General features: G+C 33.9%; 1 protein-coding gene across 1 annotated transcript; it reads left to right on the forward strand.

The window, feature by feature from the left end:
* Positions 1–1,103: 1,103 nt before the first annotated feature.
* On the forward strand, positions 1,104–5,406 carry LOC127256258 (uncharacterized). Its single transcript, XM_051282161.1, has 3 exons — positions 1,104–1,254; positions 1,751–2,289; positions 5,086–5,406. The coding sequence occupies exons 1-3, from the start codon at positions 1,104–1,106 to the stop codon at positions 5,404–5,406; spliced, it is 1,011 nt and encodes a 336-aa protein (XP_051138118.1).
* The last annotated feature ends 6,399 nt before the right edge of the window (positions 5,407–11,805 follow it).

The raw sequence follows: 11,805 nt of genomic DNA on the forward strand, positions 1-11,805 counted from the left end.
CAATTTTTTTTCTTGTGAAGCAGATGAATACAATTTTAGAAGACATGCAACTAAATCATTTTGTTGCTTATGACCATAATGCTTTTGCATCAACCTCAAACGTAGGTAAGCTTATAAATACATTTTGCAAGTGGTTGTTCATAATATAAGCTAAAATATATCACTACCGGAATATTCTTTATTCTCCTTGGAATCAAATCTAAGGCTGCAAAAATACATATAAAATAAATATTAAGTCAATTAATTTTTTTGCTTCGGAAAAATCAAAACTATTAATTTTTTGCCTCGACATTTCCAAAACTATTTTAAATAGTTTCGGATTTCCAAAGCTATATTAAATATACATTTTCTCATATCGAATGTCTCGAAATTTTTAAACCTATTTTGATTAGTCTTGGAAATTTTGAACTTATTTTAAAGAGTCTCGGAAATTCCATGGCTCTTAGTTTCAGAACTTCTGAACATATTTTAGTTAGTGTCAATACTTTCAAACCTATTTTAATTAGTATCGGAACTTTCGAACCTATTTTAATTAATCTCGGAATTTTTCAAAACTATCAAAAATTTAAATTCCCGCCACTATTGATTAAGTAATTTTAATTTTGATTTTTGATTTTGATTTTGATTTTGATTTTATTTAGATATATATTTATAATTTATTTATTGTGTAAAAAATGTATACATAATAATTAATTAAATATTTGCAATATAAAATAATTAAAATAATAAATTTAATAAGTAATTGAATTAAATTTTAAATTAAAATAAATTATAAAATATTAATGTATTAAATAACAAAATAATAAGTAAAATAATTTTTTTGCTATCCTTCATTCACTAATATGTCAATTTTAGTTCATTTGTTTTTAAAATGATACTTTGAGTCTCTTATTCATTAAATTAGTTCAACTTTAATTTTTAATGAATATTCCCCATCTTCTTTTCCCAATTTCCTTCCATTCCTTCGTCTTTCCCCTCTCTGTCGTCAAATTCAAAATAATTTCTTTCACGAAAATCTTTCTCTCTTCCTTCATTTTTTTTTCTACTCCTATGTTCTTCTTTTCCCCCTTACTCCTCCATTATCTTCTCCGACAACGAAGGAAATGGCAGTGGCGGCGGTTCTAGCGGCGCCTACGGCGTCTTTCCTTTCTTCCTTCTTTTCCTGCAGCGGCGGCAACAATGGCATCTCCTCCTCCTCTTTCTTTTTCTTCGGCGGTGACGGCAGCAGCAACGGCGGGGCCGGCGGTGGCAATGGTGCATCTCCTCATCCTCCTTCTCCACAGCAATGGTAGCGGCAGCAACGGCCTCTTCTCCACCTCCTCCTTGATTTCAAAAATTTTGAGACTATTCAAAATAATTTTAAAAATTACAAAAATAGCCTTGGATTTTGGAGACTTTTAAAACAATGACTCATTTTTAGTCTCGGGTACCAACCCAAAATATACTCCGAAGCTAATCAAATGTATCGGTTGAGTATTATATTTTTCTGGGACTAATGTATCTTTGGTACTTTCATTAAATAATATGAATGACCTTCTATATGTTAGTGTCTTTATAATGAATTTATGTATTAAATATTAATCGTTCTTTCTAATTGTTGTTTTAGCGCACTTGCATTCATAAATATTCGCGTACATTGGCTCCGGTTCTCTCCACATTCTTGAGGAGATGAAAGGGTTTATGTAGTAATTGCATGCTTAACTTTATTGGAGATATCAAATTAATTGATTGTTATTCTTTAAATTTCAAGTTGAATTGTGTGAGAAGGAAGGACGCTCAGAGTTATACACAGAATTCCCACCGCCAAACAGAATTCTTTGCATAATAGAAAGAATGTCTGCAGCCAACGACGAGAAGATGTCTTCGACACTTGTGGTAAACAGAGAACAGACAAAGGTACTCTGGGCAGATGTAAATAGTGATTTTGTTGACATATTGTCGAGCTTCTTCACATTGTGGTTAGGAAGGATTTTGGGAGAGTTCAAGAAGCACTATGGAGACGAGGCACCTGCGATTGGAAGCTTAAGCAATCTGTACAATAGTTTAGCAAGTCTTGATGAAACCTATTTCTGGACAAAGGAAGGGAAAGAAATGCTGCTGAATCCAAGAAGCACTTTGTTGAGTCATTGCCGAACTTTGAAATTTAATCTCAATGATTTTCCGCCTGTCAGGTACTTCGCTTGTCAATCATGTAGAATGGTGCGTACTTCAATATCCAATGAAAATGTGAAATGCAATTGTGGGCGCTCTTTAAACTGCGACATATCTGTGGAGTCTGAATATAGTGCAGTAAGGAATTTGGCCTTCCGTTTGGATTTTCCGGATATTAGGGAGCTTTGTTGACAATCCGAAGGAATTTGGTCTTTGGTTTGGCTTTGCTGGACCTTGGAGGGCTTTGGTCTCCGTGTGGCCGATTTGATCATCGGCTTTGGATTTGATGTCTTTTTTGGACGATTCGAGACTTTAATCTTTGTGGAGATGGCTTTGGTACTCCAGTTTGGTTTTGCTGTACTTTGAAGGGCTTTGGTCTTTGTGCATGCGATTTTATTGTCAGCTTTGGATTTGATGTCGTCTTTGGACGATCCGAGAATTTGATCTTTGGTTTGGCTTTGCTGGCTTTTGGAGGCTTTAGTCTCCTTGCGGGCAATTTGATCGTCAACTATGGATTTGATGTCTTATTTGGATGATCCGAGGCTTTGATCTTTGGTTTCGCTTTGCCGGCTTTTGGAGGGCTTCGGTCTCCGTGCGGGCAATTTGATCGTCAGCTTTGGATTTGATGTCTTCTTTGGACGATCCGAGGTTTTTATATTTGGTTTGGCTTTGTCGGCTTTTGGAGGGCTTTGGTCTCCATGCGGCCGATTTGATCATCGGCTTTGGATTTGATGTCTTCTTTGGACGATCCGAGGTTTTGATATTTGGTTTAGCTTTGCCGGCTTTTGGAGGGCTTTGATCCTCGTGTGGGCGATTTGATCGTCGGCTTTGGATTTGATGTCTTCTTTGGACGATACGAGGCTTTGATCTTTGGTTTGGGTTTTCCGGCTTTTGGAGGGTTTTGGTCTCCGTGTAGGCGATTTGATCGTCGGCTTTGGATTTGGTGTCTTCTTTGGAAGATCCGAGGCTTTTATCTTTGGTTTGGCTTTGCCGGCTTTTGGAGGGCTTTGGTCTCCTTGTAGGAGATTTGATCGTTGACTTTGGATTTGGTGTCTTCTTTTGACAATCCGAGGCTTTGATCTTTGAGAAGGTGGATTTGACACTTCATAACACTTTTGGCAGTGTGTCCCTTTTAATTTTGGATCAAAGAGGGCCAGGTTGATGCTTTTGGCGAAGGACGCGACGAACACCTCGAAGGTTTGGGATGAACTTTGAAGGCTCTTCCTTGGCTTTGATGGATCCTTCAACGGCTTTGGGAGCTTTTATCCTTTCTCCTGCTCGGGCGTACAACGAAGAATGTTAAGTTCATTGATTCGTGAACAAATATTGGACATTTTTCCAAATCAGTGACTTTTCGACGAAGAACAATGAAGAACATTGTAGGAAGTTTAGAGACTTACCCGTGCACGAATCTTCAAATGAACTTCGGTGTGTCAAACGAATTGGCCATGACCCCTATTTATAGGGAGGAGTAGCTTTGGCTTCCTTTTCAAATGATGCTACGTGGTGCGTTCTGATTAGCCTATAGGACGATTTTATAATATTTCATTTTCCAACAAATGTTGTTTTCTATTCTTAACGAATTTGATTGTGCACCTTTCTTTCTCGCCAAGAACTTTATATCATTGCCTTTTCGGAAGATATTAATTATAATACTTCTTTTATTGAGAAGATTTATTTATTTTGCTGCCAAATTTATTATGGCTCTAGTTATGCACGTAATACACTACTAAAAAAATAGTATATTTGTAACGGAATTCTATCGCTAAAATTCATGTAGCTAACGTAATTTTATCCTTAATTCCGTCTCTAATTTTATTAGTAACGGAAAAAATGGATTTAGGAAGGAAAAAATTTCGTTACAAAAATGATATTTTATTGCAGTGATATTTGTACGATATCTTCAATTTTAAGCATATTTTTGCATTAATTGTTATACTTATTTTACAAAAATTAACATATGTGCATAATTATATATTACACATTTAATACGATATCAACATTTTATTTTCTTCCAATATATATAATATTTAATTTAATTTAGACATTTAATTTTTTAATGCCTACAATATGTTGGCCAAACTTATCACCAAATCTCCGTTGCTTTGGCTTTGAAATTATCGACTTTGATGGAGCCGAGCACAGAACTGTGCAGATCGAAAGAAATGAGGTTAGCTGATTATATGTTTAATGAATTTAAATAGATTTAACTATTTTCATTTCATGGGTCTTTTGTTAAGTGAGGTCGTCTCGAACTTTTTGAGAACCCTGAGCAAAGTTAAATGATAGGCCCTATAAACAAATATTTTTTCTAAAAAAAATAATATCAATGAACAATACAATAATAAATTTTTAAAAAATAAAAATTATATTAATCATATATACAATAAATGAAATATGTGTGTCCGTTAAGGGATGGACTATCCAACCTAGTTTCTAATACATATCTTAACTATTATAAAATTTTACAATATTTTGACTATTATAAAGTCAATAACTCAATAATATATATATATATATATATTTTAGGGTTTATTAGAATTAGAATTGGATTGGATAATTGTAAAAGAAAAAATATGAGATAAATTTTAAATTAAATTTTAATATATCTATACTAATTATGGACTTTATAAATATTTACGAATTTTAAAGGCGAGGAAGATGGGATTATAGAAAAATTCTTATTAGAATTATTTTAGAATTAAAATTAGATTAGGTAAATATTGAGAAAATTATAACATAAAGTTTAAAATATATTTTAATATATTTAATAATAGCTAAAATTAAATAATATGAGTCCCTCTTGAAGTAGAGGCCCTCAGCAATTGGCTTGCGTTTCTTTTGCTAAGAGCTGGCTCTGGTTATAGTCTATTGTTTTTTTAATGTTAAGAGTTTCATTATTTCCAAGGAGTTGAATCAATTTGTTTGCTATAGGTTACGGATTTACTGAGCAAAGCATTGCTATCCCAAACTCCATTAACGGATCTTTTTGTCGACGATGAGAAGAAGCAGAAGATGAGCTACTTAGGTTCAACATGGAAAAAACTCCACATTAAGCCAACACAAACAAATTCAAAGAAGATTGTTGTGATCGCAGTGGTCCAGAAGTCTACAAATAAGCTTCTGCTGGTTGAATCTGAGAGTTATTTTGTCGATTTTCTGTTTAGTCTGCTCACTGTTCCCATGGGAGGTGTGGCTCACCTTTTGGGTGGCAGCACTGGTCTTGGGAGCATCGATAATTTGCATCGAGCATAACAAGGTTTGAAGACAGCCAAAATTTCCAACAGCCAGGAGAAATGAAAACTATGTTGTTCAAACCTTTGCTACCTTGCAAGTACCATTCTAACAGCCAAATGCTTCCCATCTTTGAAGAATTTCTGAGGTCGTATTAGACTGACAATACTACATTATGGAGCTTTTCGGACCAGGTCACCTCTCATTCTGTAATAGTACATGACCCGAAGGGCAATGGTTGTTATATTAGGAGCCCTGGAATGTTTATGGTGACCGATGATTTGGTAGTGACGCTTTTATCTCTTATTTCACTCATGTGTTTCTTAAATGAGGCCAAGATTGCCTTGTCGGACATTGAAGAAGTGGAAGTTGAGATTGGTGAGGAACAGGTGAGATGGTTCATGCAAGTTTTGAATCGTGTCCTTCTGAAAATTAACAATTTACCTGTATTAAATTGTCAGTATATTTATAGCAACAACATGTTTACATTGCAGGGATATCAAATATTGCAAGCTTCCCTTACAACTACTGCTGTTTTAACAAATGCTCTCAGCCCTGTTCTGGAGAAACAGCCTAAGCAAGAGAGTTGTCTCTAGGCTAAGAGTCACATACGTTACAACATTTATAATTAATTTTCATCATAATCAATTTTTCATTCAACATTATTATGTAATTTGCTTTCTAAAAGCCGTTGTTGCAGTTAAGTGAGTATTTGAGAATAGCTATATTTTGTTATATGAGTATTGTTACGGAAATTCCAGGAAATCAAGATGAGACAACAAGGACAAAAGAAAACAATAATCTGGTAACCAAGTTCGATCACGATAATCTATGTTATGGGGCGCTGCCAAGCCAGAAATTTTACTATAAAGTACGTAAGCACATATTAAAAGTGAGAATACATGGATATTTATAAGCTAAGCCTATGCCAATAATATCCAAATCATATATCTGAAATATAGAATATAATATTTAAATCATATCTAAATCATATTCCTAGATTTTAGGATATCATCAGGTTTCATATCCCAACAATCTCGTACTTGAAGACTAATTTTATCTTTTACTTCAACATTTTACTTCATCGGAAACGACAACGCCAAGCCTCCTTCTTCACTCATCGAGGCCACTTGAGGTTGAACACAACATCAATTCATCTAAGGTCACCACCTTAGACTGTCTTTCAGGATTGCTCATAAATATTCCCACTGCACGTGTTTTCCACCTCCTAAATGTATGAAAAGCATCATATTTACAGTTAAGAAAATATACTCATACCTCCCTTGTAACGTCATCAATGACTGCGGTGTAGTACTTTAAGCCTCAAATGGTCGATACAAAAGCTGGTTCCCACAGGTCCGTATGAACCAACTCGAACTTTTCCTTTTCCAGGTCTCCCCCGCCCTTTGAGAACGCCACCTTTCGTTGCTTCCCAAAGATACAGTCCTCGCATACTCCAATATCGACGGACTTGAGACCTAACAATCTTCCCTTTGAAATGAGCTCCCCTATCCCCTTCTCGCTCATGTGTCCGAGACGAGAAATGCCATAAATTTGTGTCATTATTTATGGCCATGGAACTGATTCCGCCTTGCATGGTTTTTGTCATGTAGAGAGTTTTATCTCCTCTACCTTGGGCCACCACAATGGATCCTTGAGTTATCTTCCACGACTTAGTTTCATAAACTGTTGGGTAACCTACCCCATCCAATTGTCCCACGGAAATTAGATTCGGTTTCAGACCCAGGACATGCCTCTCGTCATTCAGTCTCCACTCCCCACCATTTGGTGTTTTGATTCCACCATACATTTTCCTACAATTTTCAGTGTCTCATCATCTGCTAGATAGACAACACCAAAATTACATGTGGTATAGGATTCCATGATTCCCAAATCACTGCATGAGTGGAATGACGCTTCTAAGACAAAGATCCATGACTCCATTGGACTACTGACGCTCAGAATCAGCAGATCGGATATCTCAACCGCTATGTTTGCCGAACCTTGATCCTTCTCCGGCGCCCCGCACTTTCGTTTCAAGTGTCCCTTGCAGTTCCAACATACCACCTGACTTGCATCTTCCTTGTTCGTGTTCTTCAGCTTCAACTTTGACCATTCTTGATCTTCACCCTTTCCTTTTCCCTCAGATCTAAATTAAGTCGAGACATTCTCCCAAAGGGTTAGTCGAATCGCACTCATCGTCTTCCTGTCGATCTTCTTGTACTCAGCTTCATCCGTGTCTTCCGGTTTCTCCTTCAACGCCACCTCTAGATCTTTATCATATAGGTAATCTTCTATCTGCATCTTCCAGAAATCGAAGTTCATTCCATCGAATACCTTGACAGCACGACGATCACCCATCTTGATTCCTACAAACAAACCTAAGGCTCACTTGATATGAGAGCAAATCGGATATTTCCTCCGCTGCGTTTGCCGAAACCCATATCCTTCCCTGCCCATCTTGCACCGCCTATTACAAAGAGACCCGCTGCCCGACCTACAAGAACTGTTAGGACCGACCCAACACCGCCACCACCAGGAGACTTTCGACACAAGGCACCTCCACAAGTCACAAGGGATTTCCACAACCACAATCAATATTCGATGCCTCTCAATCCACCTTACCAACGAACCAGACTCTGATACCACTTGTTACGGAAATTCCAAGAAATCAAGAAGAGGTAAACAAGGATAAAAGAACACAATAATTTGGTAACCCAGTTTGATCACAATGGTCTACGTCTGGGGGCGCTGTCAAGCCAAAAATTTTACTATAAATTACACAGGCACATGTTAAAGTGAGAATACAGGGATATTTATAGGCTAAGCCTATGCCAATAATATCCAAATCATATCTCTAAAATGTAGAATATAATATCTATCTAAATCGCATTCCTAAATTTTAGGATATAACCAGACTTCATATCCCAACAAGTATGTTTATAAACCTTGAGCAACGTCCTATTCAACTCCAATTTTTGAAATGGATATGTGAACAATAGATTAGCTTGAGGGAAGACTGTCATTGTGTTTCTGATGATTTCAAGTGTAATAAATGCATGATATACTACATTGTGATATTTTGTTACCTAAAGTGCGAAGTTCTAATTGTTTGTAAGATAATTTTTTCGATTGATTCCGTCCTTATAGGTTGGTAAGATTCAACATTCTTGAAATAGTAATATTGATTAGGTCTGCACTTATATGTTTGTTCAACATATTTTGTATTCAATTAAATATCTTTTTCTTCATATTTAGGGTGTGTGTCATTTTATGAGTTTGGAATCTGGAGTTTGGGGTGTAAAGGAACACATCCAATATTTCCTCAGTTTCACTCAAATTTATTTACTTATTGGGATTTGTGTATTATATTAAGAAATAATAATATTTTATTGAGTAAAAATTATTTTTGGTCTCTTTCAATATCATAATTATCAATTTTGGTCATATTAAAAAAAATTATCAATTTTGGTCCCACTCAAATGAAAATTTATCAATTTTAGTCCCAAGATGGTTGACTGGGACTGAACACGGCCGTGTTCGGCTTGAACACGGCCGTGTTGGATGACTCAGAAGGTGACTGGGCGTCCCAGGCAGCCATGTACTAGGCCATGTTCACGACCATGTTTTCAATATAATCATATTGTAGGTCATATTTATTATTATTTTCATTTTTTCGTTAAAATTATTTGATATATATATATTTATAATTCAACAAAAATATCTTTTACAATTATTTCATAATATAAAAAATAATTATTTTTTAATATTTTTAAAATATATAAAAATAATAATATATTAATAGATATTTTTAATAATACTCCCCCCGTTCCACTTACCATGTCCACATTGTCATTTCTGTCCGTCTCACATCCCAAGTCACTTTCCTTTTTTGGAAAATAATTACACACTATTTTTTAATTTATTTTTTTTAATTTTAATTAAACTTATCTTAATCTTAATTTATAATTATTTATATTATATGATAATTATTTTCACTAATACATTCTTAATTATCTATTAATTATACTTATCATAAATTCTCGTGTCTACAGTTGCCCAGACATCCGTGGGACGGAGGGAGTATTATTTTAAAATATTATTTTGAATAATAAATTCAATTTATATTTTATAGAAATAATTAATTTAATATAATATTTTAAAATTTTTACTATAAATTTTTAAAAATATATATAATGATTATTAAAAATATATATTAATATATTATTATTTTTATATATTTCAAAAATATTAAAAAATGATTATTTTTTATATTATGAAATAATTGTTAAAAATATTTTTGTTGAATTATAAATATATATATAAAATAATTTTAACCAAAAAGTGAAAATAATAATAAATATGACCTATAATATGATTATATTAAAAACATGGTCGTGAACATGGCCTAGAACATAGCTGTGTTGAGAACATGACCGTGTTAGGAACATGGGCAATATAAGTGTGTTCAGAACACGGGCAGGAACACGGCCGTATTCAGAAGTGCAGGGTAACAAACACGGTCGTGTTGAGACCAACACGGCCGTGTTGGCTGCCTGGGACGTCCAGTCACCTTCTGAGTCATCCAACACGTCCGGGTTCAAGCCAACACGGCCATGTTCAGTCCCAGTCAATCATCTTGGGACTAAAATTGATAAATTTTCATTTGAGTAAGACCAAAATTAATAATTTTTTTGAATGGAACCAAAATTGATAATTATGATATTGAATGAGACAAAAAATGATTTTTACTCTATTTTAGTTTTTAATTAAACTATATAGACATTTTTATCTTTGACTTTATTTGTAAAACACTTGTACGTATAATTTCTATCTTTGTAATTTAATTAAATAAAAATTGAAATTATTTTGATACTAGTGTATAATTAATTTTATTAAAATAGTAAAATAGAAAAGTACTTGAGTGAGAAAAACAAAAATAATAAAAATACTTACAAGTTGGGAATGAGGGAGTATATATATTCACAAAATTATACTATATTATAAATATATATGTAATTTGTCACACTCATAGCCGTCTCGAACTTTTTGAAGGCCGTGAGCGAAAACATATTTTACGCCATATAAACATCAAGGTAAATGTACTTTCAAAATAATATCACTAACGCTAACGTGGGTTGGATGAGAGGTTTAAGGCGGAGGTCCTATAAACACTATGCTAAATGTATTTTCTAAATAATATCAACAACGCTGGCGTTGGCTGCATAAGAGGTTGATGGCGGTAGTCCTATAAAGACCAGGCTAAATGTAGTTTCAAAATAATATCAGAAATGCTTGCTTGGGCTGGATAAGAAGTTTATGGCGACTCCTACACCATCCACTTATGAAGACGCGGATCTTTCACAACACTAGGCTAAATGTATTTTCAAAATAATATCATCCACGCTGGCGTGGGCTTCATAAGAGGTTGATGGCGGCGGTGTAGCGGTGTCGAATCAGGAGAAGAAGATGGAAGGCGAACTGGCAGCGCTTCACGGTGGTGTCCGGAGATTTGAAAAGCGAAAGAGATTGAGGGAGGAAGAAAGACAGAAGGCGAGTTTGGTCTTGGTGGGTGGGCGCAATGGTAAGGATTTAGCTACGATTAAATTAGGAAAAATGAGGTGCAACATGATTAGGAAGAAAATAGAGGAAAAATATATAATTAGAATTTAAAATTTAATTTTAAAATTAAAATTAAATTGGATAATTCAAAGAAAAGAAAAAAAACTATGCCTCCGTCATTCAAATCTATACTAACTTTCCTTTTTGGGTTGTCATAAAAAATATATTCTCGTTTCCTTTTTAAAGTAAAAAATTATTACATTTTTGTACTTTATTTACTATAGAAAGAAAAATAATAATTATTACTCACTTTTATTAAAACTCGTGCTCTGTCAAATGAATATATATTTGCATGAAGGACGGAGTAAAATTTATAATAATTTTAAAATTTTAAATACAATAATAATAATTAGATAATATTTTTAAATATAGCCTCTCTTAGTTGGGGGCCTTGCTAAGAGCTGTCTGTGGTCATGTAATATAATATGTGAGCAATATTACTTGTTTTAATAGTAATACTAAGATTTAATATATTTTTTTTCTTTCTTGAAATGTGTCAGACTAAGGCCCAAGCAATAATCCATACTCTTATAGAGTATATAATACCATGATAATTTTCCGAAATAATATCTATTATTAATGTATTTTAACATAATTAAATTCTAAAATATTTGATTGATGGTTGTCCGAATATTAAGAGTAGCGAAACATTTGCGAAAGACACGTCATCTTTTATTATAGTTTTATAATTTTACGAAATAAGATATAAGAAATTATAAAAATATTATAGAAAATAATATTTATTTTTAAAAATTTTATCTGTTTTTGTCAACTACTATTAGTATATGTATATATTGT

The sequence above is a fragment of the Andrographis paniculata genome, unplaced genomic scaffold (assembly GCF_009805555.1).
Source record: "Andrographis paniculata isolate CXL003 unplaced genomic scaffold, ASM980555v1 Contig55END, whole genome shotgun sequence".
Classification (NCBI taxonomy): domain Eukaryota; kingdom Viridiplantae; phylum Streptophyta; class Magnoliopsida; order Lamiales; family Acanthaceae; genus Andrographis; species Andrographis paniculata.